General features: G+C 35.7%; 1 protein-coding gene across 2 annotated transcripts in view; it reads left to right on the top strand.

Moving 5' to 3' along the window:
• The window catches only part of LOC106164854 (uncharacterized), a 60,756-nt gene that overhangs the window by 21,387 nt on the left and 16,376 nt on the right, over positions 1–22,993 (top strand). Inside the window, exon 1 of one of the 2 annotated variants that reach the window (XM_087017193.1) lies at positions 2,441–2,721. The exons of the other annotated variant lie outside the window; for it this stretch is intronic. Coding sequence (XP_086873319.1) covers positions 2,622–2,721 — 100 coding nt within the window. The 5' untranslated portion in view covers positions 2,441–2,621. Of the gene's footprint in view, positions 1–2,440; positions 2,722–22,993 lie in introns of those variants that run through there. 2 annotated transcript variants of the gene reach the window in all.

The raw sequence follows: 22,993 nt of genomic DNA, 5'->3' as shown, positions 1-22,993 counted from the left end.
AATGGAATGGTGGAGAGATTCAATATTGTGTTATGTGACATGATATCAGCTTACGTGTCAGAAGACCAACGGGATTGGGACATTCATTTGCCTTTATTGACTGCAGCATACAGGTGCTGTAAACATGAAAGCACTGGTTATTCCCCTAATTTGCTTATGTTAGGCAGAGAAGTTCACACAGCTACAGAACTGATCTTTGGAAAACCACCAGAAGACCGATCTGTGACGTCTCCTTCAGAGTATGTCAAAATGTTGCAAGAGAAAATGACTAGAATTCATGAAATAGTGAGATTGCATTTGAAAAAGGACTTTCAAAGGCAGAAAAGAGACCATGACACCCGTATTTCGCAAAATAACTATAAAGTTGGTGACTTGGTGTACTTACTAGATAGCACTAGAACAGTGGGACTGAGCCCAAAGCTGAAACGTGATAAATGGCAAGGACCTTATGTTGTTGTCAAAAAGCACAGTGATTTGTTGTTTGCAGTGAAAGGCAAACCTAAGTGTAAAATGAAGATCGTGCACCATGACCGTCTTAAGCCATTTTTAAGTGACCAAGTTCCAGATTGGGTGTCCAGTTTGCAGAAATGTTTACATAAAGGTAATTATGTAGAAGGCAGTCCACTGAAACATGAGGGAAGTGCCATCAAACACAGAATGAAGCAGAGTGGCCAATCTAAACAAGTGCAAGTACCCAAGAACCAACCTGACAGTAATTTGAGAAATGAGGGAAGACCACGAAGGAAAAGAAGACCTCCCAAGAGATTTGCTGATTGACTGTGACAATGAACTTTAAAAATGAACATTATTATTAATCAGACTTTGAACTTTAAAGTGAACATTATTATGAATCAGACTATGAACTTTAAATGATTATCATTATTAACCCAATGTTGAACTTAAGAGTAATTTTATTTAATCAAAGTGACACTGAACTATTGAATGAACTTTATGAACTGACTGAATTTTTAACTGCTTAAATGTTTCAGAATAATTTTAGTTTTAACTGATTTAGTAGTTGGGCAGATCCCCGGTGGGATCAGACCTAGGGGGGGAGAGTGTAACGATTTTACATAGCCTTAAAATTCATGGTAAAGTTGCTGCAGTAAGCTGTAGCCTTTTGTTTACATTCTTGTGTGTGTTGAACTTTGAACCTTAAGTTGGAATGGCTTGTAAGTGGTATCAGTTTACGAAAGAGGGGATTGTGGTGTCCAGTAGAGGGGTTGGCGGTCAACCATTCAAGGCCGTCCACTTTTACTCTGGCTGCCAGTCAAAGTAGCAGTGAACCATTCAAGGCCGTCCACTTTTGAAATGTATAAATACAGCTGCTCTTCGCAGTGTTGTTCAGTTAGAGTTCAGTTAGAGTTACTGTAGAGTATAGTGGCAGTACTCAGTGAGAGTATAGTGTCAGACTTAGTTTCACAACTTAGTTTGAGTCAGTTTCGCAATATAGTTCCAGTTAGTTTATTGTAGCTGAGTTGCAGTTGTTTAAATTAGAAGTACAGCAGTACAGCAAGAATAGAGACAGTGTTTAGTAAAAGATACAGAAACATGTACATTTGTGTTGAGAGTTATTCGTAGAAATAAAGTTTACAAAACAGAGACCTTGTTTTGTTGGTGGCAGCGAAGTAAGAGAACCGTACACTGGTGGCAGAAAAGCGGGAGACCTTTACAATATCTCATCATAAGATTTATATCTTGCTCCTCCCCCCTTCCTGTTCTATTGCTTAATAGCAGAGATAATGATGTTGATAACTCATGTGACTGACTGAATATTTCTTACTTTATGACATGATACATTTATTATATATCATACCATGATAAATATATGAGGACAATTAATTCAGATATTTAGGCTTAAATCATGTTGATCATTGACACTGTTTTGTGTTTTTTTTTAATCTTATATAGGAGGTAATTTATCCATGCATCTGTACCCTTTCAAATCAGATAATTGTAGTGTATACTTTTTAGCGTTCTACCATTAACACCAATTTATTATTCTTAATATTCAAAAGAAAACACCTAATTGCTACAATTAGGTAGCAACAAGTAGTGAATCATATTTTCAGTACAATATAGTCATGATTATTTAATATCCCCAAACAGGTTCTTTTAATGCGAAAATAACAATCATTTCACCTATGATCATCCCCCCCCCCCCCGCCCTTCCATAAAGGTAATCATTGAGGTGTTATTAACTGAAACTGAAAATTAAGCCTTAAAGCACAAACTTCTGCAACCCCTGTAGCTCCACGCCGTGAAATAGATCTCATTAATTCCGCTCTAAATGTCACCTCCAATTCGTGACAACAGAACAGGTAACAACTGTCAATTAATTACATCCTGGAAATAGCAAAAAGGAAAAATCCCTCCAATTTTGTACCCCCCTGTAGCTGTGTACACTCCTGTGTTGCTTAGCTCATGTCACATGACCTCATTGATTTCATGTATGTTTAGCGCAGTGTGTTCGGGCACAAAGCATGCCTCACAATAGAGACTTTCAACCACACACAATCAGCCAGTAACAACTGCCTGAGACGCAGTCGCAGTTCAAAGCCCAATATGTCTGCTGCTACTGCTGCCCAAGCTTATTTAATGTCGCTCAGGATTATGACTTAATGTTGAAGTTTAAGAAAATGTCGACCACAGACCCCCAACTTGAAGAGCGCCGGGGATTTACCGACTGGGATGGGATCATGGCTGAGTTGTTTAACATAGGTGAGTGGGGAGAAAAACGCTGTCTGTTAATGAGGTAGACGACAGATTTGTCCCTTGTTAAAATCAGGTGTATTAAAGAGAACTAAAGCCTGCGCAAGGCTATTTAATCAATAGTTTATAGAGACCAGTGCATGTATTGAGGCGCTTGGCAAGGGTTCAAATTAATCTTCAGAAAAATTGTGATGTGTCGTTTCAATGCGTTTTGGGTGACAGGGAAAGTTTTTTTTCTACCCCACAATTTGTTCACAGTGTGGTTATTTGAGACTGACTACATTTAGGAGATCGTTCTATTGACGAAGCTGGCGTAATCTTAGCCAAACTTAATTTATCAGTTTTATCCTACATTCACCTACATGTGATAAGGCTAGAGGTGAGCCATCCTAGCTTCAGTATGAAGAAAAATCAATTTTATTTTACACTTTTTATATGGCTGTTATGTTTGACCAGTCTTTTTGCCATAGTGATTAAACCTTAAAGATGCTTAAATGATTATATTAATCACCATCTGTTATTAAATGCCCTAGAAAAAAAATTCAATATAAATTTAATAACCTTCAAAGACCAAGTAAATTTCATCTTTAATTTACAGTGGGAATATGATGAGAGTTATCTGATATGATTACAGAAAAAATATGATTTAATTTGAATATCTCACAGTAACATCAACAAAAAGAGGATGTGGACTGCATATGATGATGTGTTGGACTAATGTTTTCACAGATTTTTTTTTCACCTTAATGTCCTTAATAGAAATTATATGTTTTACCTCAGACAATGCAGGAAGGGTGTTTGCTTACTTGTATGAGGTATTTTAACAAGACTGACACTTGTAGACCAGTGGTCTTTTAACAGGAGTGATTTAAAACCTAAAGCATACCGACATTTAACATTAAGGACCATAAATTAGCCACAATTTACTGTTGCCACTCTAAGTGATAAAATACATGTTATTTTCCTCTGCCTTCAATACAATGTCCCATTACTTCCTGCCGTGTTAACTCATGACAATTTACTGTTGGTTTAATACTCAAGGTGAATAATTCAATTTGATAACTTCCAAACAACTGTGTTTGACACATATAGTAAGTGGTTCTGCACTTGGAGATAATGATAACACATCAGGATCAAGAGACTCAGTTGAAAACAATAGTGTATTTTCATATTTAAATGTTTTTTAACCTGCCTTTGTATTTCAAACATAAACAATTATATGTGATGGCTTGAGTGATTACAAAATAAAAATTATTTAGTATTTTCAAAAGAAAATGAAAGAATAGAGAGCTTTTTTTCTTGAAGAGAAAAGAGAGCAGAATGTACATTTTGTCCTGTTCTCCAAAGAATTCATTTCATATTTAATCCATCTAATATGTCTTTATACTATGGTGTTAACGAGGCAAAAATGTGTCCACCTGTCACCATCATGTCTCTCCCCTTTGTTCAAATATGTCTAATATTAGTGACAACAATACTAAATGGTTCTAATTTTCATTCCTGGTGAAAACTTTTCAAAATTCTGCCATAGCTGCATTCTGTTTTTCATCATCGTGGCTGCTTAAAGAATTTATTTGATTCTGCAGCAAATGTGCAACATTTTTGGCTAACGAGACACTAATGACAAATTTGTGAATTAATTATTCACGTATGTTGGTTTGGCAATCAGCAAGGAAAGTATTTTGGCAGCATTTTATGTTTGTAACCTGCATATTCAGCACTTTAACAAAAAAAGTTAAAATATGAACTTATGCCTTTCAGATTATAAAATTGCAAGCACTTTCAGTATATAAAAATATCCCCACTATTATGGGTGTTTATAATCAATAAACCTTTGACATTTACGGCCCACTTTTATCTGAAGCTGACTTATTGAAAGTGCCAAGTTGTTATTATAAACCACATTGTTTGTCCACATTTTTTGTATGGTGTGATGTACGGGGACAAGTTGAATGCAGGTGACGTGGAGACAAAGTGACATATTAGTAAACAGGTGCTCTCATGATATCTGCTGTGTTTTACAATAAATATGACACATTTTACAGAAAATGAAAAAGAAATTGAGATCAAATAGCATTATTGCTTGAAAGTTTGACAAATTGAAAATTAACCATGATGAAAGGAATAAATCGAACCACCTGCAACTGCGGAAAGGTTATGAAATTTATTTTGTCCAGATGAATACTTCTTTCATAACACACATGCTCCTACTCAGAATTATGAATGAGATCACATTCCTGTCTGTCAACCATGGCAGGTAAGGGCAGAGAAGATGAAATAAGCAAAGATGGATTTATATCTGGGCTCACGTTTTCCTATTCTTTCCTATTTCATGCATACTTCATCTTAGTCAGCCATATCATAGTGATAATAGGGTCTCCAGTGTATAAAATAATAAATCTATATGTAGTGACAGGATGCTTGATAAATACACATGACAGTCATGTGGAAAATGACACTTTTAATACACAATAAACAGAGAAATTGGTTGTTTGATGGTAGAAATCGTTGAGAAATGTCATCTATTTAGAGTGTGTTGGTCTGTTGCTGAACTTGTTATTAATGAAAGAATAAGTTTTTTAAGTGACAAGCATTTTATTTAGAACATGGAGAGTTGGCGATTCCATATAACTTATTGTTCTTTTCAGAGGAATAAAATAAAGAAGAAAATTAATAATAGAAATGATACTAGAAATATCTTAAATGTGCCTTAAAGTGTGAAGGAATTGCAATTCTGATTAGCCATAAAGGGGGTCATACTTAGCACATCTGTAAACATGAAAATGGGGGTGGGGCACTTGTTACCTGTCACCTTTTACTTCAAATCCCACACAAGTACCAGCATGTGAAAATGGCATTCACCTGACATGACGCCACTGTGAATTATGGGAAAGCCGATATATTCTTATTACCATAATATTCTTATAAAGTACATAGATATGAGGTTGAAAAATGACCAGGCAGTCCACTACGGGGGGGGGGGGGGGGGGGGGGGGGGGGGAATGATTTGATGTACAGTCCAGCAGAGAACAGTACAGAAACAGCCTTTTAAGCGAAATTAAATATGGAGAAATTTAAGACTTGACGAATGTCCCAAACTACTGTATAGATATATCTACAGTCATGACATCTTGGGAATATATATCCAGTCTTTTTAGTGAAAAGGTTATGGTATGAACAGCTGGGATTCAGCTTTTCACACAGCAACCACCCCAAGGGGGTCTTTTCATTCACAAAAGTCCGTTTCACCCAGGGGGCAGTAATATAATATTATTGAATATACCTTTAGAAGAATAAGGGTAACGTTGTTGTAGTTCTTGCATAAACTTGTGATGTAATATCACCAATTATTTACGTTCTTTGCTGTGATGTGTGTGTGTATGTGTGACATCAATATACAAACAAGTGCTATTATAATGAGGTATGTGTCTCGGTGACATAACAAGTGACCTAGGCTCTATTCCCATAGATTTTAGATCGATCTATCCCCGCGGGGAGTCTCAAAAGATTACTTTCAGATAATCCGACTTAAATGTCCATCTCGCCTACTACAAGCTGTAAGAGGGTAATTAACTTTCGTGTCCGCCCGGCTGACAGCTATTTAGCGTGAACCCCCAGGGAGTTAGGTCGATCTAAAGTAGGTCGATCTAATCTATGGAAATGGGGTGCTAGACTGCTTGGTACCCGAGACAGAACAAATTGGCCGAAAACTCCTTGCTAAATTAAGCTCAATGTTTGGCAGCTTGTTAAGATTTAGTGTAACTGAACGTATATAAAAGATATTTTCACTGGCAGCGTTTCTTCTGACTAACTGAGAAAATTATTTTTTGTCTGACTGTTACCACTTTTGACATTTGTTCAAAAATTCCTTGTTGTGGACTGAAGGAAATTATTAATTTACAATGGCATATCGAAGAAATGGTTTAATGGAAATGTATAAATATAAATATTACAGGAATTATTGTGAAGCATAATGTGACAGGTGCAATACCCAGTTTGACATATCACTAATTAAATGCAACCAATAATTAATGAGTTAGGGTGCATTAACCACTAGATCAGCTTAGTCAGGATATAGGCTTAGTCCAATTGATGTCATGCCAAATGACAAAACTGATTAAAATAAGATATAAAAACTAGAAAAAAGGCAGCGGCATTCCACAAGCAACATGGTCAACTCTTGTGGTATCAGCTTTTATGACAAAGTTTGGGAAGTTGTGAGCAATTTGAGCCACAAATTGTCACACTTCTCACTTGTCCTTGGTGACAATCTATTCACGGGGTGACACTCTGAATATGACACCCTGTGGATACGCTGCCACTAGTTACCTATACTTTCCATACCAGAAATGGTTCACACTTTGATACATTACAAATTGCTCTGTGGGGGGAACATTAATTTATTAATGCAATGGATATGCCAAGCAGTTGTGATTGTTTGACAAATACTTGGCACATGGTTCAGGAAAAAGGGTATCAGAGGTAAAATTTTCTTTTTTTCTTTTTTTTTTTTTTTTTTTTTCAGAAAGTGTTGCATTTTGGGCAGACACATAATAAGGTACATGTTAAACTTAAAATATGGTAAAACGTGAACAATGCAACTATTTTTCTATATGACAATGTCAAATATAATCTCTTGCAGATAATTCAATATATGACACACAATGGTCAAATGTCAAGCAAGTACATGTAAATGCTTTTATAGTTTTTGAGTCATTAAAGAAAGATGTCTCTATATCTTGCGGAGACTACAGATAAAACTGTGGTATATGTAAATCATTTATAGTTTTGGAGCCATTAAATAAAGATGTCTCTATTTCATCAGAGACTTTGAAGATAAAAATGTGGTATATGTAAATAATTTAGCACATATTGAGTCACGGCGAGTAAACTGCCCCTATTATCGAGGCAGCTTTAATCAAAAAGTAGTATGTATATTTTATTAGTCACAGTTAAAGTTTGTCATAGGGAATACTGATATGAAAGATAAGCTGCAAAATGCTTAAAAAACATCACGCATGATTTGTCACATTACATGACTGTTGCAAAATGCATGATGGCCTTCTAAACTCAACCTTCAAAGGATTTATATGAAACATTCTTTGATACTATCTGATTGTCACTGTCAGCTGCAATGTTGATAAAATGGCGAAATTACATGTTGAGTTAAATTTGAACACAAGCCATATTAAGCCTGTTCGAGTCATGACGAAAAAAATCTCACAAATTTTCATGGTAGCTAAAATGTTGATGTGACTCTGTGATATTATGCCTGTACGAGTTGGTAAAAAAATTGCGAAATCTGAAATCTGTTTCTCCTGCTCAAATACATGTATTCGTCATGGCTAAAATAAAACTAAGAACTTTGAACACTAAACTAATTTACTGGAGAAAGAGGATGGCTGTTTTATTCTGGAGTTTGTACTCTAGAATTTATTTCATAGTTTGCAAAGACTGGAACTAGGGGTAATGATTCAGTAAGTAATGGCCTGGTTTGAAGTGAGAAAAAAACTTTAATCTCCTCTGACCTAGAATGGAGACTGGAATGAAATTCAAAAAGATAATCCACTTTTTGATACCAGATTATGTAAATCTAATATTAAACATTGTTGTATTATTGACCCATCTTTTTAAACCTAGAAACACTGATAAAACGGTCGAGGTCTTGGGCAAGCAACAGTGTAAACAGTCAAATATGTGACATGGGCTAGGGTGTTCTATGTGTACCGTGATACCGTTATCTTGGTTAGAATTCCACCGTCTTTAAGATTTTAGCCTCGATTGACTTTTGGGTTCTTTCTTTTGAGAGGAACGTTTGCTTGTGTTTGTGGAGTCGTCAATTATGTACTCGAGTTTTGAGGCAAGAAAAGGCTTATTTTGTCACGTTTTTTTTTTAATAGTAGCACATTCATGATTGGTACTTGATCAGTCTATGGATAATTCTTGTGAAATAGTTGCATAACAACCAAGTTTTAAATAAATGACAGGCTTAAAGACTGCTACATCTTAAGAAATTCATGGTATTTTTCACTTTTGTACACCTCTCAGTGAGAGCAAATGCATAATCAGAAATGGGCTAAAACAAACTTCAAATTGACTTTTGGAATTTTGTCCATGGAACTCAAGAATTTGTGGCATCTGACAGCCTATTTAGTAACAAGAAGACACTGCCCCCCCCTCCCCAAAGAAAAAAAAAGAAACATTTTTGAGGTTATGAAAACAATCAGAATACCATGTGCCATAGATCTACAAATTATTGCCTTTTGTTGCCAACCTTCTGACAAGAATTAGAACAAACCAACTATAAACCACACAACAGCATTTCAACTGTCTGAATCATATTTGCCCAAAAAATTAGCTTTTTCATTTCTCCTTTTAAATCTTGATAAAGGCAGTCCTTTATTAGTGAAGTAAATGTCATACCATCACACTGAATGACATATTTATTATGATAAGGGTAAATGTTACCATTTTAGTCACTAAAAACAATCCTGATACGGTATGGACACATACTATTAAATGACAGGTTGGTATCCATACTTTAGTTGGGCAATTTAGTCAAACTTTGGTCCAATGTCCTAATGGATATATTTCTCATGCATATTACTTATTATCTTGATAATGAAAGTCTTTCTTCTTTTTCAAAAAAGGAAGAAATTATAGGTGAAAGACAATGTTCTTATTTAGGCATAAGCAATCTACAGAAAGATGGGAGAATACGGCACATTTTTGGCCATTAGCATTTTTAAAAATCAAAACAAGTAAAATCATAGGATATTAACCCATGGAAACAATAAAGATTATGAACTTAAAATAAAGGATTGGCAGTCCTGACATGGTTGACATGAGATTTCCTTTGTCACAAATTCTGGGACTCCGTGATATTTTAAAGTTTTTGATATTTTGATAAGAAATTACCTTCAAGTTTCTAACACAGTCACTCATGGTGAATTAAAAATCACTCCCACCGCTTTTTCGTTTGCGCTTTAAAATGACCCTGAGTGCAAAATTAAGTGTCGGCCCCGTTTCATTGTCTTAGCATGCCAAGCCAGCATAAAAACCGTACCGACTGCTCCTTCCGCTGATTTATATCCCTTAATGTTATGTGACACATTTTGTTGACATTATCCCTGTCACCTATGATGTACATATATGCTCCGCTTCCCATCGTGCCGAACCCATAATTTTCAGATGACACTGCTTCACCTGTAGTTTCCTTTCAAGTTGTGTAACAAATTTTCCCTCTGGGTCACCTTTTTGTTTGGGGCTCTTTTACTTCAATTACAAGATCTTTTCATTTAGCTTTAGGTTGTTATTTGGAGTTACTTGGTGCATAATGAATGAATATTTCAGTAAATATATGACTTTTTTTTACGTAGGTGAATCATAAAGTTCCTTTTAAAGTGCTCTACTTTATCAAATGATACCAAATTCTTGTCTGCCAGCTATGCAAGCCATACCTTTGATGATGATGATGATGTAAAATTACCTGTGAAGCACTTCTAAATCAAGTTGTCACTGCCTGCAGCATTTTAGCTGTATTAACAATGAGAGTGATGTAAGCTAAGTTCTATGTAAGCACTTGAGATCATGTCTAGGGACTAAAAACTAGGGGCATAGAGTGTGAGTAAATGGTAATTATTCAATAAATTTGATTGCCATGAAATAATTATTTTCCAAATGAGTATTCTGTACGTATATTTAAACATGGTGATTCTAAAGAAAAAAGTGAGTTTGATTCACAATAGAAAGTACATTTATATAAGTGTCTGGAAATGATAAATCCAGAAAAAGTTAAATATTATAAAATGAGGAATTTGATAATTGTTAGTAATTACCATATATTACATTCAGGAGATGGAATTTGCTAGCAATTTTCATAAAACCACCAAGGATGCTAATCCTCAGTTGCCTTTATGAATTTACCTGTAATTTCTATGTTTGAGTGATGTAATTCTATTTCTCCAGGGAGAAATTAAACGCGTGCCACAAGGGCTAGCTGTCAATTTAATTTGTATCCATGCAATAGCGTTAAAATATGAAGTGTTAGAAGGCGTGTGAAAGGTGCTAAGACTGCCAGGATGCAAACAGAATAAACATCTGTACTAGTAATAAATATTATATCTGACTCAGTTTTTTATAAAAAGCTACCAAACACAAAACATGCTTGTTTCTAATTGCAAAAGCATATACTCATTTTGTAACTGCACTACTGTTACAACTATTTTTATGCTGGTTTACCAGGCCAGTTTACTGTGGTACACAGTGATTAAAAAAGTAGAGGGACCTCCTTTCAGCAACCCCAATACAATAATACTTTCTGTTGAATATTTACAGAAGCTTAAATATAAAATACACAGGGTCTGAATAAAGCAGTATTTTATATCACCTGGGCTCATTAAAAGCCAACAGCTTGCACACACTAGCCGAGGTGAATAGATTATAAAAGTGGACCTGTGAGATGAAAAGAAAGTGGAATTTTGTAATTTTAAACGTTGGATCTACTAGAGTCTATTGAAGGCTTTTTCTTTATTATACTGCTCTGGTGTAAATCACCCTGAGCTTCAGAGCTAACTTGACACTAACCTTTTCACTGTAGCCTATCTCCATCGTGTCAAGTAACTTGACACGATGGAGATAGGCTACAGTGAAAAGGTTAGTGTCAAGTTAGCTCTGAAGCTCAGGGTGGTGTAAATAGGCTCAGTTGTATTGTGATGGAAAGATAATTTGATGCAACTACCTCCCCTTCAAAAAATTTAACAAGTCTCATAAATCTTAAAGAGTGTTGTCAAAAATTTTGTCATTCAGATATTTTAATTAAATAAACCCCTCCCCTTCTCCCCCAAAATTTATTTTTAAAAAGTTGATGACCCAATCCCCAGCAGTAGCTTACTTTTTGCTTGCTCCCCACAAATCCGTCTACACAGCAGTGAAACCTGTACCATACTCAGCATATTAATGTTAATTCCCATACAATTTCTCCATGTCGGTTAGCCACAGATAACTCACCTGTGTTAACCAACACATAAATCTTTACTAAGAGTCTGTTGTACTTGCTGACTTCCCATACTCCAGTTTGTTTATTACCAGACTGTGTTGGTTTTACCAAGTAAGCATATGTTTTTGCCACGCATTTCTTCAGACTTAGCTTTTTGTTTTATAGACCAAGGATTTCTTTTTTTCAAATTTTAGTTTAATGAGTTTCAACAGAAATTGGAGGTTCATACAAATTATATTTATGGATATACAGGTATTATTTTTTATTCTAAATTTCACTTTTTTTATCTTAGAAAATTGAATTCTTCCATACCCTGTGACTAAGCATAACAAATTATAGCCAGAAATCAAAATTAAAAAATAAAAAACTGGTAAGTTACCTAGGTCGGTAGACATAAAAGAGATTCACGTATGTCAACAATCAACTAGCTCCCCAAACAACACAGGTTAACTACACTATTAACTCAACTTAATGGTCCATTTACACACACGGACAGCCCCTCTGCAGCAGTCAAGGTACTGTTGAAAGAGTGGGTAAAAAATATCAACAATTTGGCTAAACTGCTGTTTATTCTGAAAATTCAGACATGAAATTAATTCAAAAGTTAAAAGTAATTTAAATAAATAATAGGGATGTGGAGTAAAAGCTGTGAAGCGCGGTAGTGATGTTTCAGATGTTTAAAGGACGATGCATGTATTAGGTATGGGTGTGATTTAACCGTGTCATTACAGTCATTAAATGGGTGTCTATAGGGTTAATGTCCAGACGTGGATGACCACAGTTAACACATTACACCTGTCGGAATGACCAAAAGCGCCCAGTCACAGGCCCATAGGATGTAACAGAGAGGGGTAGTGGACAGTGAATAGGGTCGTTAAAGTGTCATCTTGCCCATTACAGAGTGAATGGAGGGGAGGGGGGTAATTAAAATTGACTTTCCTAAATATATACTCAAGATATTCATTTCTCCCTGTAATGTCTAGACAAGTACCTGTCTTCTGTATTCATTGGTTATGTAATCAGTTTGACAGTCTGATTATTATGGTGTTATCCAGTCTATTTGCCTTTCTTTAAGGTGATTTCAAAGAGGTTTTGATGGACTGGTTTAAGCAAAGTTGCTCGTACATTTACTGTTTGAAAAATATAACATGCAGGGTTGGAAGTATGCACAGGTACTGGAACAAAAAACAACTGTAATTTGTACAGTAACTGGCCAAATCCTCTGCATAAAAAAGATAGCTAATGGGTATGAATTGCAAATTCATCCCATTAGTGAATACTGTAACTGTTAAAACAGCCACTTAGATGACAGGGACTCATCCAAAGTTCCACACTGATGTTTTTCCAACTAGGCAATCACTCTTCTTCTTCGTGCAATTTCCTTCTTAAAATCAAATCACCCATTGAACATAAATTATGGAAACTTTGTTTTAAAATAAAGAGAGAGAGGGGAGGGGAAACCATATCACCCACCCCTCCCCCCAAAACCAACTGAAATTAATCTTATCTCTTTATTTATTTTTGTGACGCCCTGTAGGTCAATGCCATCACCTGTCTGTGAACTGCTCTCTTCACTTACCTATTATGTCTGTAATAGTGTGAAGAGGGAAACCCCACGGATCAGGTGGTTCAAGTTAAACACTATATACCCCACTATATTTATTTCATGTGTCACTGCTGGACCGAGGCACATCTGCTACTTTACTTGAAGTAACATGAGTTCATGAAAGGTGTCAGAAAATGTTCATCATCATAATTTTCCTTTTTTTCAAAGGAGAATTTCAGAAGATAATGTCTGACAGATCCCATCCATTCAAAGTGTTTGTTCTTTATGCAGTGTCATATAGTCACCCGCTCTTAACCTAATGACTATTTTTTAACCTGTCCATTTTCTTCAGAGAAAAATCACCTTATATTCCATGGTGTATTCATGATGTGAAGATATGTTCTCAAATTAATCATTTTCAAGGATTTCTATTAATTCTAAACATTTTCAGATTTAATTTTATCAGTCACTCAGGATCCAGTTTATGCTATTGTGAAATGCCACTTGTGTTCAGGTCCCAAAGTCTTTCAGAACAAAGTCGACAACTCTAAGCAGAGCATATCTTCAATGTTGTTTTCTCATTTCACTACAATCCTTGGTTATTTCATGCCACTACTTAGTCATTGCAAATATTCAGACGTGACTTTCAAGAACAAATAAGTTGTCTGTAAGAGCTTTAGTTTTAAATGTCCTATAAAGTCAATATATAACATGAATGTGAAGTGTAAGATAAATGCATAGAAAGAGAAATGTACTTCCATTTTGTCGTAACAGATGCTAAATAAACAACAGGTATTGACATATGCCTTTTGCAACATGTAGTCTGATAACAATTGCCATTTTTCTTACTGTTATATCTTACATTTTTGGCAAAGTCTTTAGTTTTAACAGACTAAATTGTTTTCTTTGTTGGTATTTTTTTGGTTTTTTTTTCACTTTCAGACTGTGCATTCCTTCCCTTTCATCTGGAAATTTGAACATGCAGTGTCTTTTGTTTCTCAACAATTGAACAATTCTTTTATATCTACCTCACAAATTCTTAAAGTAATGTCCCTCCAATAATGCACCACCACTCCTATATTGTACCTGTCTGGAGCATCTATCTTTAAATAAATATCTGTCTGACTTGATATGCGTTTCACATAGCTTAACATGCATGTCGCTACATTGGTCTGGCACGCAAATGATAACTACACAGGATATGATGCTTTTTCTGGCACCAGAGTTTTGTTCAGATACACAGATTTTGTTGAGTCAGCATGAAAAACATTAACAGTACATTTCTCACCAGGCGGATTGATTGTTGATGTGTTTTTGCATGCAATAGAGAACAATATTTACTCGGTTCTCTTTTAATGGCGATGTAATTTCTTATACTAATTGGTGCACAGTGGAAATGTGACTGGGTGCACGTCGACAGTTCTATGTTAATTCTGACTCAGGATACATGATAAGGCCTATTGCGTACTTCTAAAAATAATCATGTCAGTGAAATATGGTGCAAGAAAACCTTGTTTAATGTGTTTTGCAAGTGTTTCTGAAAATAAGAAGTAAAATCTATTTGTTTTAAATTCCTTGAGTGTGAACAATTAATGAGACAAAATATTTTGATAAGGATAATTGTGAAAATACATAAACTTTTTTTCCACACCCTTCTCCAGCTGTCATATTTTTAAAAACGAAATTCAATCTGCAAAATTCCATCAGAATAAGAGTAACCGTGTCTGCCCTGTCTGCCATGCTTTAATTCCTTTTACGCCAGTGACACGTAGGAGAAACTGTCTGAGGTCTACAAGATATTTACACTACCTACAACTCAGCAGTACATTACAGAAACATTTATGCAGACACATGGGTAGAAAAACCAAGCGCCACTGTGTTACACGTGTCAGTCACACCATGGGGTGACAATGGAGTTGACGTCCCATTACATTCCAACTCTGTAACTGGGTTTTACTACCACCACTATGACCATAACACCTGTTATAATTACACAGTTTTCTTACATTGGTTTATATTGTTTGTATGCAATGGATATTACTATTAGGGGATTAATTTGATGGCTCACCACCTTATAGGTTTGCTATGGGTGTTACAAAAACAGTGCTGCCAGACGATCAAGAAACAGCATTACAGCACCATCAACAACAACATGGCAATATAGATGCAATGTATTACACATTCCACACATGATTACCTTTATTCTAAACACAACATTGTTGATGGTCATTGGTCAAGGAGGGGGGAGGGGGAGAAGAAAAAATTTTGAAGTGGAAAGCAATTTAATTTAGTTAACAATAAGATTTAAGCGCACTGTAAATCTCCTTTAAGAATACCACAAATAAGTCAATGATTTTCACAAATCTTTAGAACAAAGACCAGGAGGCATTCTTCTGCTTACCCTGGTAGAGGAAATATAAGAAAATAGCCCACTTCTTCCCCCCCCCCCCCCTCCACTTTTGCTCCAGAGTAACCAGACCCCTTGGCCACTGTAAGCCCAGTAGAGTCTCTCCCTCTGGTTTACAATATGTCAACAGTAGTGGTCACGCTGATGCATTGTTAGCACAACAAATACTGCAGCCGTCAGTGTGGATTTACCACAATACAGGTAAAAACTACAGACTAGGTGGAGAGCGTGTACAAACAACAGGTAGATAAAGTGGACAGTGGAACTCAAAATTTAATGACCACTCTGCATCTGGCTTGGAGTTCTAAGTATATGCTATCTAGGAGAATGGCAGCCATTTTTAAAAATCAGTTCTTATGGGTGAATTATTTAATGTACTAGTACAGTGTGGTTAAAAGTGGGACACATACATTTCAATATTTAAAAAAGTATTTAAAATTTGCTTCAGTATATATATATATATATATAGCAGCTGGGTATATGAACACCTGTTCTTTATGACACAGTACAGGCCAGACAAAAATGGAGTTAGGGCACAAGGTTTTGCTTAAAGTATGGTAAAGGCATTAAGTCATATGGGTTTTAAAAAGCAAGTAAAAATTTTAATTAGTCCATGTACATATTCTAGACTTTGCCAGGCTCTGAAATATACACAGCCATCACTCTTTCTTTAATCCCATTAGCTAATGCCTCACCTTATGTGATGCCCCATTATAGCAATTATATCATCAACAGGTATTTGTGAGTTAATTAATCCCATGTTCCCAATCACACTGAAGTTCTCTGCAATGTATTAATGAATTAAATTAATGAGTACAGTAGAATTGATTAAGTCTTTGCTGTTAATTAGGACTGGGGGTAACCAAGTGCATTTAGGCAGAGGGATAGGGATTATGACAAGTTACAGTTAAATATGCTGACTTTCCAAACATCAAACAGAAGTTTGTAAACTTGTTTGCTATGTTGTTCACTGACCACTTTACCTCAATGGCACAGGAGTGGAGATAACGCTATTACGGGATTTATTCGATTGCTCGCCACTCTATAGGTTTTGCTATTTTCGCCTTCAGACAATGAAGTGAACGCTACAATTAATACAAAGACTGATGTAATATTTTGGTTTGAGTCTTCACACTAAATTAACAAGAGGGTTCAAGGTAAATATTATCCAGAACTTGTAAGGTTTAACCAGTGTAACATGAAGGCGAGAGTGAAAAGTCAAGAAGTTTTGAATACTGCAGATTAACATCAGTAAACTGAGAGTTATTATGAGGTCCAGCTTATGGACATTTGCATTAGTGAGTTCTTTTTTTCCTTGTTGTTTTTTAATACTTCAAATGGCATTGTAATTGTATGGGTAGGGGGTGGGGTTCTTTCTGTATATGTTTTAGCACAATTTTAGAAACAATTTCCGTGCATTAAATTGCAAAATTGGTTTGAAAATGAGAAAAGTGGAATCCATAGAAGAGCTCTCAGCATTTGTGACAATCTTTATGAACATATCTTTGGGAAAATATGCCAGTTTGCACAAGGCACATTTTTTTCATAATCTTGGTAATTTGTAAACCACAAGCATAACACATGTTTAACAACCATGACTTTTTATTATACAATGAGTATTGTTGGTCTGCTAAATTTTCTCCTGGCATATGCTGAGAAAGTAGTTGCCGTATGGACCTTAGAGTCACATAGTTGCATTAAAACATTTCGTGTATATCACATCTCCATGACAACGGCAGCAACAGACATACCTATGCACTTTTTATAGCTTTAAAAATTGTCTTTTAATTTCACCTTTGGCTGGTCTGCCAAGTTTGCCACCCGTTGCCATGGTTACCCATAAACTGTGTCGTTTGGTAACATTAAAACATCATTACGTGTTAGAGGTCTTGTCACTTTCAGTTTCTAGGGTTCTGATTGCATTATGGGAAGAGGGCTTGAAAAGCGAGTTTTCCACATGCCATCATGACTGGAAAGAAGATTGAAAATGTTTGTGGTGGAAGTTTTATGATGCGCAGCTTCAGTCTTGCCTGTCAAGTTTTTAAAACAGGTTTTACCTTCTAATGCAATTACATGTACTAGTATGTGCTAATACTAGTCTAAAAAATAAACATTTCCTCAATCCTTCCCTACACTTCTCCCTCCCTCCCTCCATCGTCCCCCCCCCCCCCCCCCCTTAGCTCACATTCTCTATCAAGCACTGTTCTGCACTGATTTGTCAAAGAACTTAATTTCAAGTCAAATTAAGAATTATTTTTGGAATCGTCTTAGGGGAGAAGCACAGTCCTCAATAAAGGTTTAAAACAACATGGGATATCAGCAGTCTGCCAATTTCAAAGGGTACATTCAAGAATCAACAGTCTAAAGTTTAATACTCATTGACAGCTTGTCTCAGCCTCTGTGGCCTTCTTAAACAGATGACTTGCATCCACATAACTTTGAATATATGTGTTCCATCTTTTGGATTACCTCTGTGAGGCTCCCCCCCCCCTCCCCCCCACACAACACATATGCCTGTGTGGCTCTTAATAGGATGGTTGAACATATTATACTTTTATTCAAAGAAAATATAAGGTAAACCTCATTTGTTTATCTACTCTGAGAAAAACTGTGCAAAATATTAGTCTGAATTTAATGTATGGATATGTTGATGGGACATCCCCGAAGCTTGGTGTAAGAGGCTCCCATCATGTGTGTTAATGTGTAGTATGGTTTGTAAACTTTCTAAATGCCAGACAACCAGAATGGCTGACACAGAGAGTGAAGGTTAGTACAGCACAGGGGGAGATGGAACAGTGAAAATGTGTTAAATAACCTTGAAAAAAAAATACGGGCAAATATCACTTGATGGTACTGCTTGGGCATCTGCTTCAAGTTCAGCATCTGTATGTGTAGTCTTAAGATTGGGGTCGGAATGGCATGGTAGCTAGACTTTACCATAGTGTTGCTGTACTAGTTTTGTTAAAGAGAAATGTGTTAAGGAACCTTGAAAAATGAAAAATATATACACGTCAGGGTTTTTTGTTTTCTGCTTAGTGTTTGGATGTACTTTTAAAAGTAAAAGCGTGTTGTCTCATGTTGCAGCAGACAGGAGCTCTAGAATGTGATGTGAATACTGATTCCAAACTAACTAAAATATACTAAGTTGATAAATGTTTGCTAATATCCTATTACATTCTAACCACAATTGTGAATTTTTATTTCTTGATTAAAAAATACAGTTGTTCAGGCATTAGAAGAAATATTTAAGTAACAAAGACTTCATTTTTGTAATCTTATAGTTCAGTTAGAGATTGGTATTTTATGACAACCTATTTTTATTTAGACAATTACCATCTTTTCAAAACCTTCACCTTTCATTTTTTTACTATTCATTAATATATTAGATTACTCACTTAATACCCAATATACAGAATATCTAGATAGAGTCTCACAGTTTGTTTGCCAATTACCATAGCCGTCAAACCTCCAACAAGATAGCTTCATCATTCTGAGACTGTCTAGTTGATGGTACCAAATTTAAGTAAGGGGAAAAACACTCAGCTATTGGATTTGACAGAGGGAACAATGCAACTAACAAGATACTGAAAGATTTCATCAGTCTGTTTTTTCAACACTGCCAAGTTGTTAATGGAATGAAATCACCAGCCGTGGCATTCCATTGGACGGTATGGTTGACAGATAACTGCCAGTGAAGTACTGAATTGGAACAGAGAGCATTAAACTGCTTCAGTATGACATATTACTATGAAAATTGTAGATGGCAAGCACAGGATTATTACTGAAGTACACCACAAGTGACATCTAGCCAAAATAGATAGATTAATGAATAAATGATAAGTGGAATAATAATTATGATAATGTTATAAAGAAAAAGTGTGGGGAGTTAAGAAATTTTGTTATATGTTAGGAGAGGCTGACAGTTCATAAAGTACACTTTGAAAGGCATTTTTCTACTGAAAAATTCAACCAGGAGCATATGGAGTATAAAGTTAATATAGAAAGCAGAGTGAACTACTATATTCAGTTTAAATCCCTTCACTTCTCTCTCTCTCTCTCTCAGCAGCTCCCCCTGCCAGACAAAATCTGTAGGGAAGGTTTAGTTGTGGAACACGAAGCCTGTTTGTGCTATACAGTTACAGTGTTATGGTTGTTGAACTTGTATATTTTGGCAATTTCATGTCCTTGTGAGCATCTAAAACCCATGGTGTTGATAGATCAGAGGAAAGAATGCTAAATATGTGACAAATCAACAAGAAACTATTGACAAAAGTTTCTTTGGTCAGATGCACTGGTATGACCACTCAGAAAATTAAGTCCAGTGAAGTGGATAGTCAAACTTATTGTTGTTATGAATATTCTACGTGCTCAAGCTGCATTAAGTTATCAACACAAGCCATTATGTAATCAACAGAAAATACTGAGAAAAGGTTCCATGGTCAAATACACACTCAGGTGCTATTATAGCCAATGAATAAATATCAGATTTTGTTACTTTTATTCCCCCAAAATATCTGATATAAAAATATTCAACTGATTGTCCGACTTCTTTGTTAAATGATCAACAGACAAATATTGAAATTTTAATAATTATTTGCCTTAGAAATAATCTTCATGGTCGGGTATTTGGTATATTTAGAAGCAACTGGTCACTTGAGTGGTCAAGTTTCTCAGGTCTATTAGGGACTGACCAGAACAGGTGCTTGTGGTGCAATGACCCCTGGAAGCCAATTAAGCTGGACATGGGACAATAGAGCAGGGAGCAAACAGGCGAGAAAAATTGTGTATCATGCATGCGTTAATGGCGTCCCCTGCTTGGCACAAACTTTGACAACAGTGACCACTGTCCTCTAGCATGGTCAATGTCCCCATGTGAGAGTTTTGGACATAAATGTTTTGACAAGGGATGGGAAAATTCACAGCCAGACGAGACTTACCAAAACTTTACAGGCTAAATAGAAGGCTGGCAAGGCTTAAAATATTTTTCTTTGTGATTGGAGAATTTAAAGAATTGTCTATCAAAAAATGAAGTTAAAGATGTATCAATTTTGTGGTGTTTGTTTAAGCTGTTGGTAAAAAGATGGAATTTCCTTTCTTGTATTTTCAATTTGTGGTTTAAAATAGGCACTCAGTAGTGAAAGCTAGAATATTACAATTTGAAAAATGTCACAAAAAATTGAGGAACTGGTAACAACAATATGAAGTATTTTAAGGACAAGAGAACAGCTGGTGATTTCACAAAAAAAAGAATGTTGAAAAATAAATCAAGAATACAAATCTATCCCCATCATCCAATTAGACTGGGTAGGAGAGAGAAAATGAGGCAGCCATATCCCCCTGCTCCCTGATTTACTATCCCCAATGTAATCCCGTAGATCAACACACCCCGCATTCCGCGGTCCAGAGTTACCTGGCAATGTGCACCATAATATTGATACAGGGCACTTTACATGGCTCTTCAGACACTGCGGTAAACAGGGCGATTTATACAGTATTCGGTCCATTATTGAATATAAAACCTTCCAGAAACGTGGATAAGGAACGCAGTTAAGCATCTTTTGGGAACTGTCAATTTGTTTTGTAGTGTTATTTTTTGTGCTTGCCCTTTGTGAATTCAATTTTGTTGTGAACTTTATTGGATAATGTTCGCTGTTTTAGAATTTGATTTCACTGTAGATCTGATTGGATAATGTACATCACAGGTTTTGTATTATGTTGGTCACAGAATATAAATATTGTCTTTGTTGAGGACATGTTAGTTATCATGTCAGTTTGATACAAATCAAAGCAGCCATTTGCCCATCTTCCATCTACAAATACATGATAGAAATAGTATACAGTTTTAAACTGGCAGTATAAAGAACATTCATGCATTGAAAAATAATTCAAATGTGATGAAAGATTTATGTGTATTTGCTTGACATTCTCAAGTATTCTTAAAATTGTGACGATACTGCAGTCATTATTTTTGGGTTAAAAACACCTTTTCAGTGCACATATTAAAGGTAAAAAACTGCATTATTCACTATGACAACAAACAGATTTGGAATGAATGGAAACTTTAAAGAACTTTGAGGGCAAATTTGATAGAAAAATTGGAGTACAGAGATTGTTTGGCTATTGATATGCAGGACAGTGTTTTCAGGTTTGTTCCGTGGCATTTGGCAAGCTGCCAGCCTCATTGCACGTCTGCATCACCTGACACTGGTGGGTGCTGGGGGAGAGGATGAGGGAAATGGTGACAGTTAAAGATTTTTTGAAATGCAGAAGGGGGGTTTTATGGACATAAAAGAAAGATAATATGTAATAATGTTTTTCACTTTTATGCATTAAGATACAACTATATTAGTGTTTTCAAAAAATAATTCCCAGAAGTCCATTTGTTGACATGCCAATCATTCGCATTATTCTCCAAATATACTACTAATAATACTGAAACACTAATTACTTGCAGAGGTTGCCACACAAGACTAAAGTTTGTACTGTCACGTATATTTTACTACATCATTCTGTCTTCTTTAAATAAGGCTGTTTTTGGATTAAAATAATTAAAAATGGAGATGAATGCAGACTGATAAAATATGTGTATTTTGCATCCCTTTCGTTCTCCCCCCCAAAAATGGAGCAGTTTATGTTTGCTTAGTGGGGGTATTTGAGTGCTTCAGGCAGTTTCTCCTTCATTCTCTATTAATACATAGAGTTATTTGAAAGAAGGACTCCATTTTGTAAAATAAGTTAAAGAGTCACTATAGTTCTGGTGTTGACAGGTTGTAATTTGGGAAAAATACATTTTGAAATTCCACTTGAAAATACATATGTCAATATTGTACTTAAAGACTTGTACTGTAACAGTGAACAGATTTATGTGGGCTGACATTAGAATTATTCCACACATTAAGAAACTGAAAAAAAATGTGAAACTCATCACTGTAATGGTTCTATTTGTTTTTCTAAGTGTTAAAAGAAAATGTCAGGGAACATTATTCACAAGGTGTAATATGTCATGTTTTTATTGTATTTATCACCTTTCTCTGAGCACCAGAATATGCTATGTTCCTTTCAGTCTTAGGGACCATTCCCAGACCCCGTCGCACTAAATGTGGATAGATCTATCTCAGAGGGGATTTTTGCTAAATTGCAGTCAACTTAAGTGGCTTAGATGTCTGTCATGCCTACTGAAACTACTAGGGGGTAATTTTGATTAAACCTATTGCCTAGCAGCTTCAGTAGGCTTGCCAGATATCCAAGCTGCTTAAGCTGAAAGCATTTTAGTGAAAATCTCCTCTGAGATAGATCGATCCTGTTAGATCGATCTAGGTATGGGAACACA

Source organism: Lingula anatina, chromosome 7 (genome assembly GCF_051362555.1).
Source record: "Lingula anatina isolate TDL-2025a chromosome 7, LinAna3.0, whole genome shotgun sequence".
NCBI classification, from domain to species: Eukaryota; Metazoa; Brachiopoda; class Lingulata; order Lingulida; family Lingulidae; genus Lingula; species Lingula anatina.
Note: the sequence above shows the minus strand (reverse complement) of the source record. Positions and strands in the feature narration are given on the sequence as shown.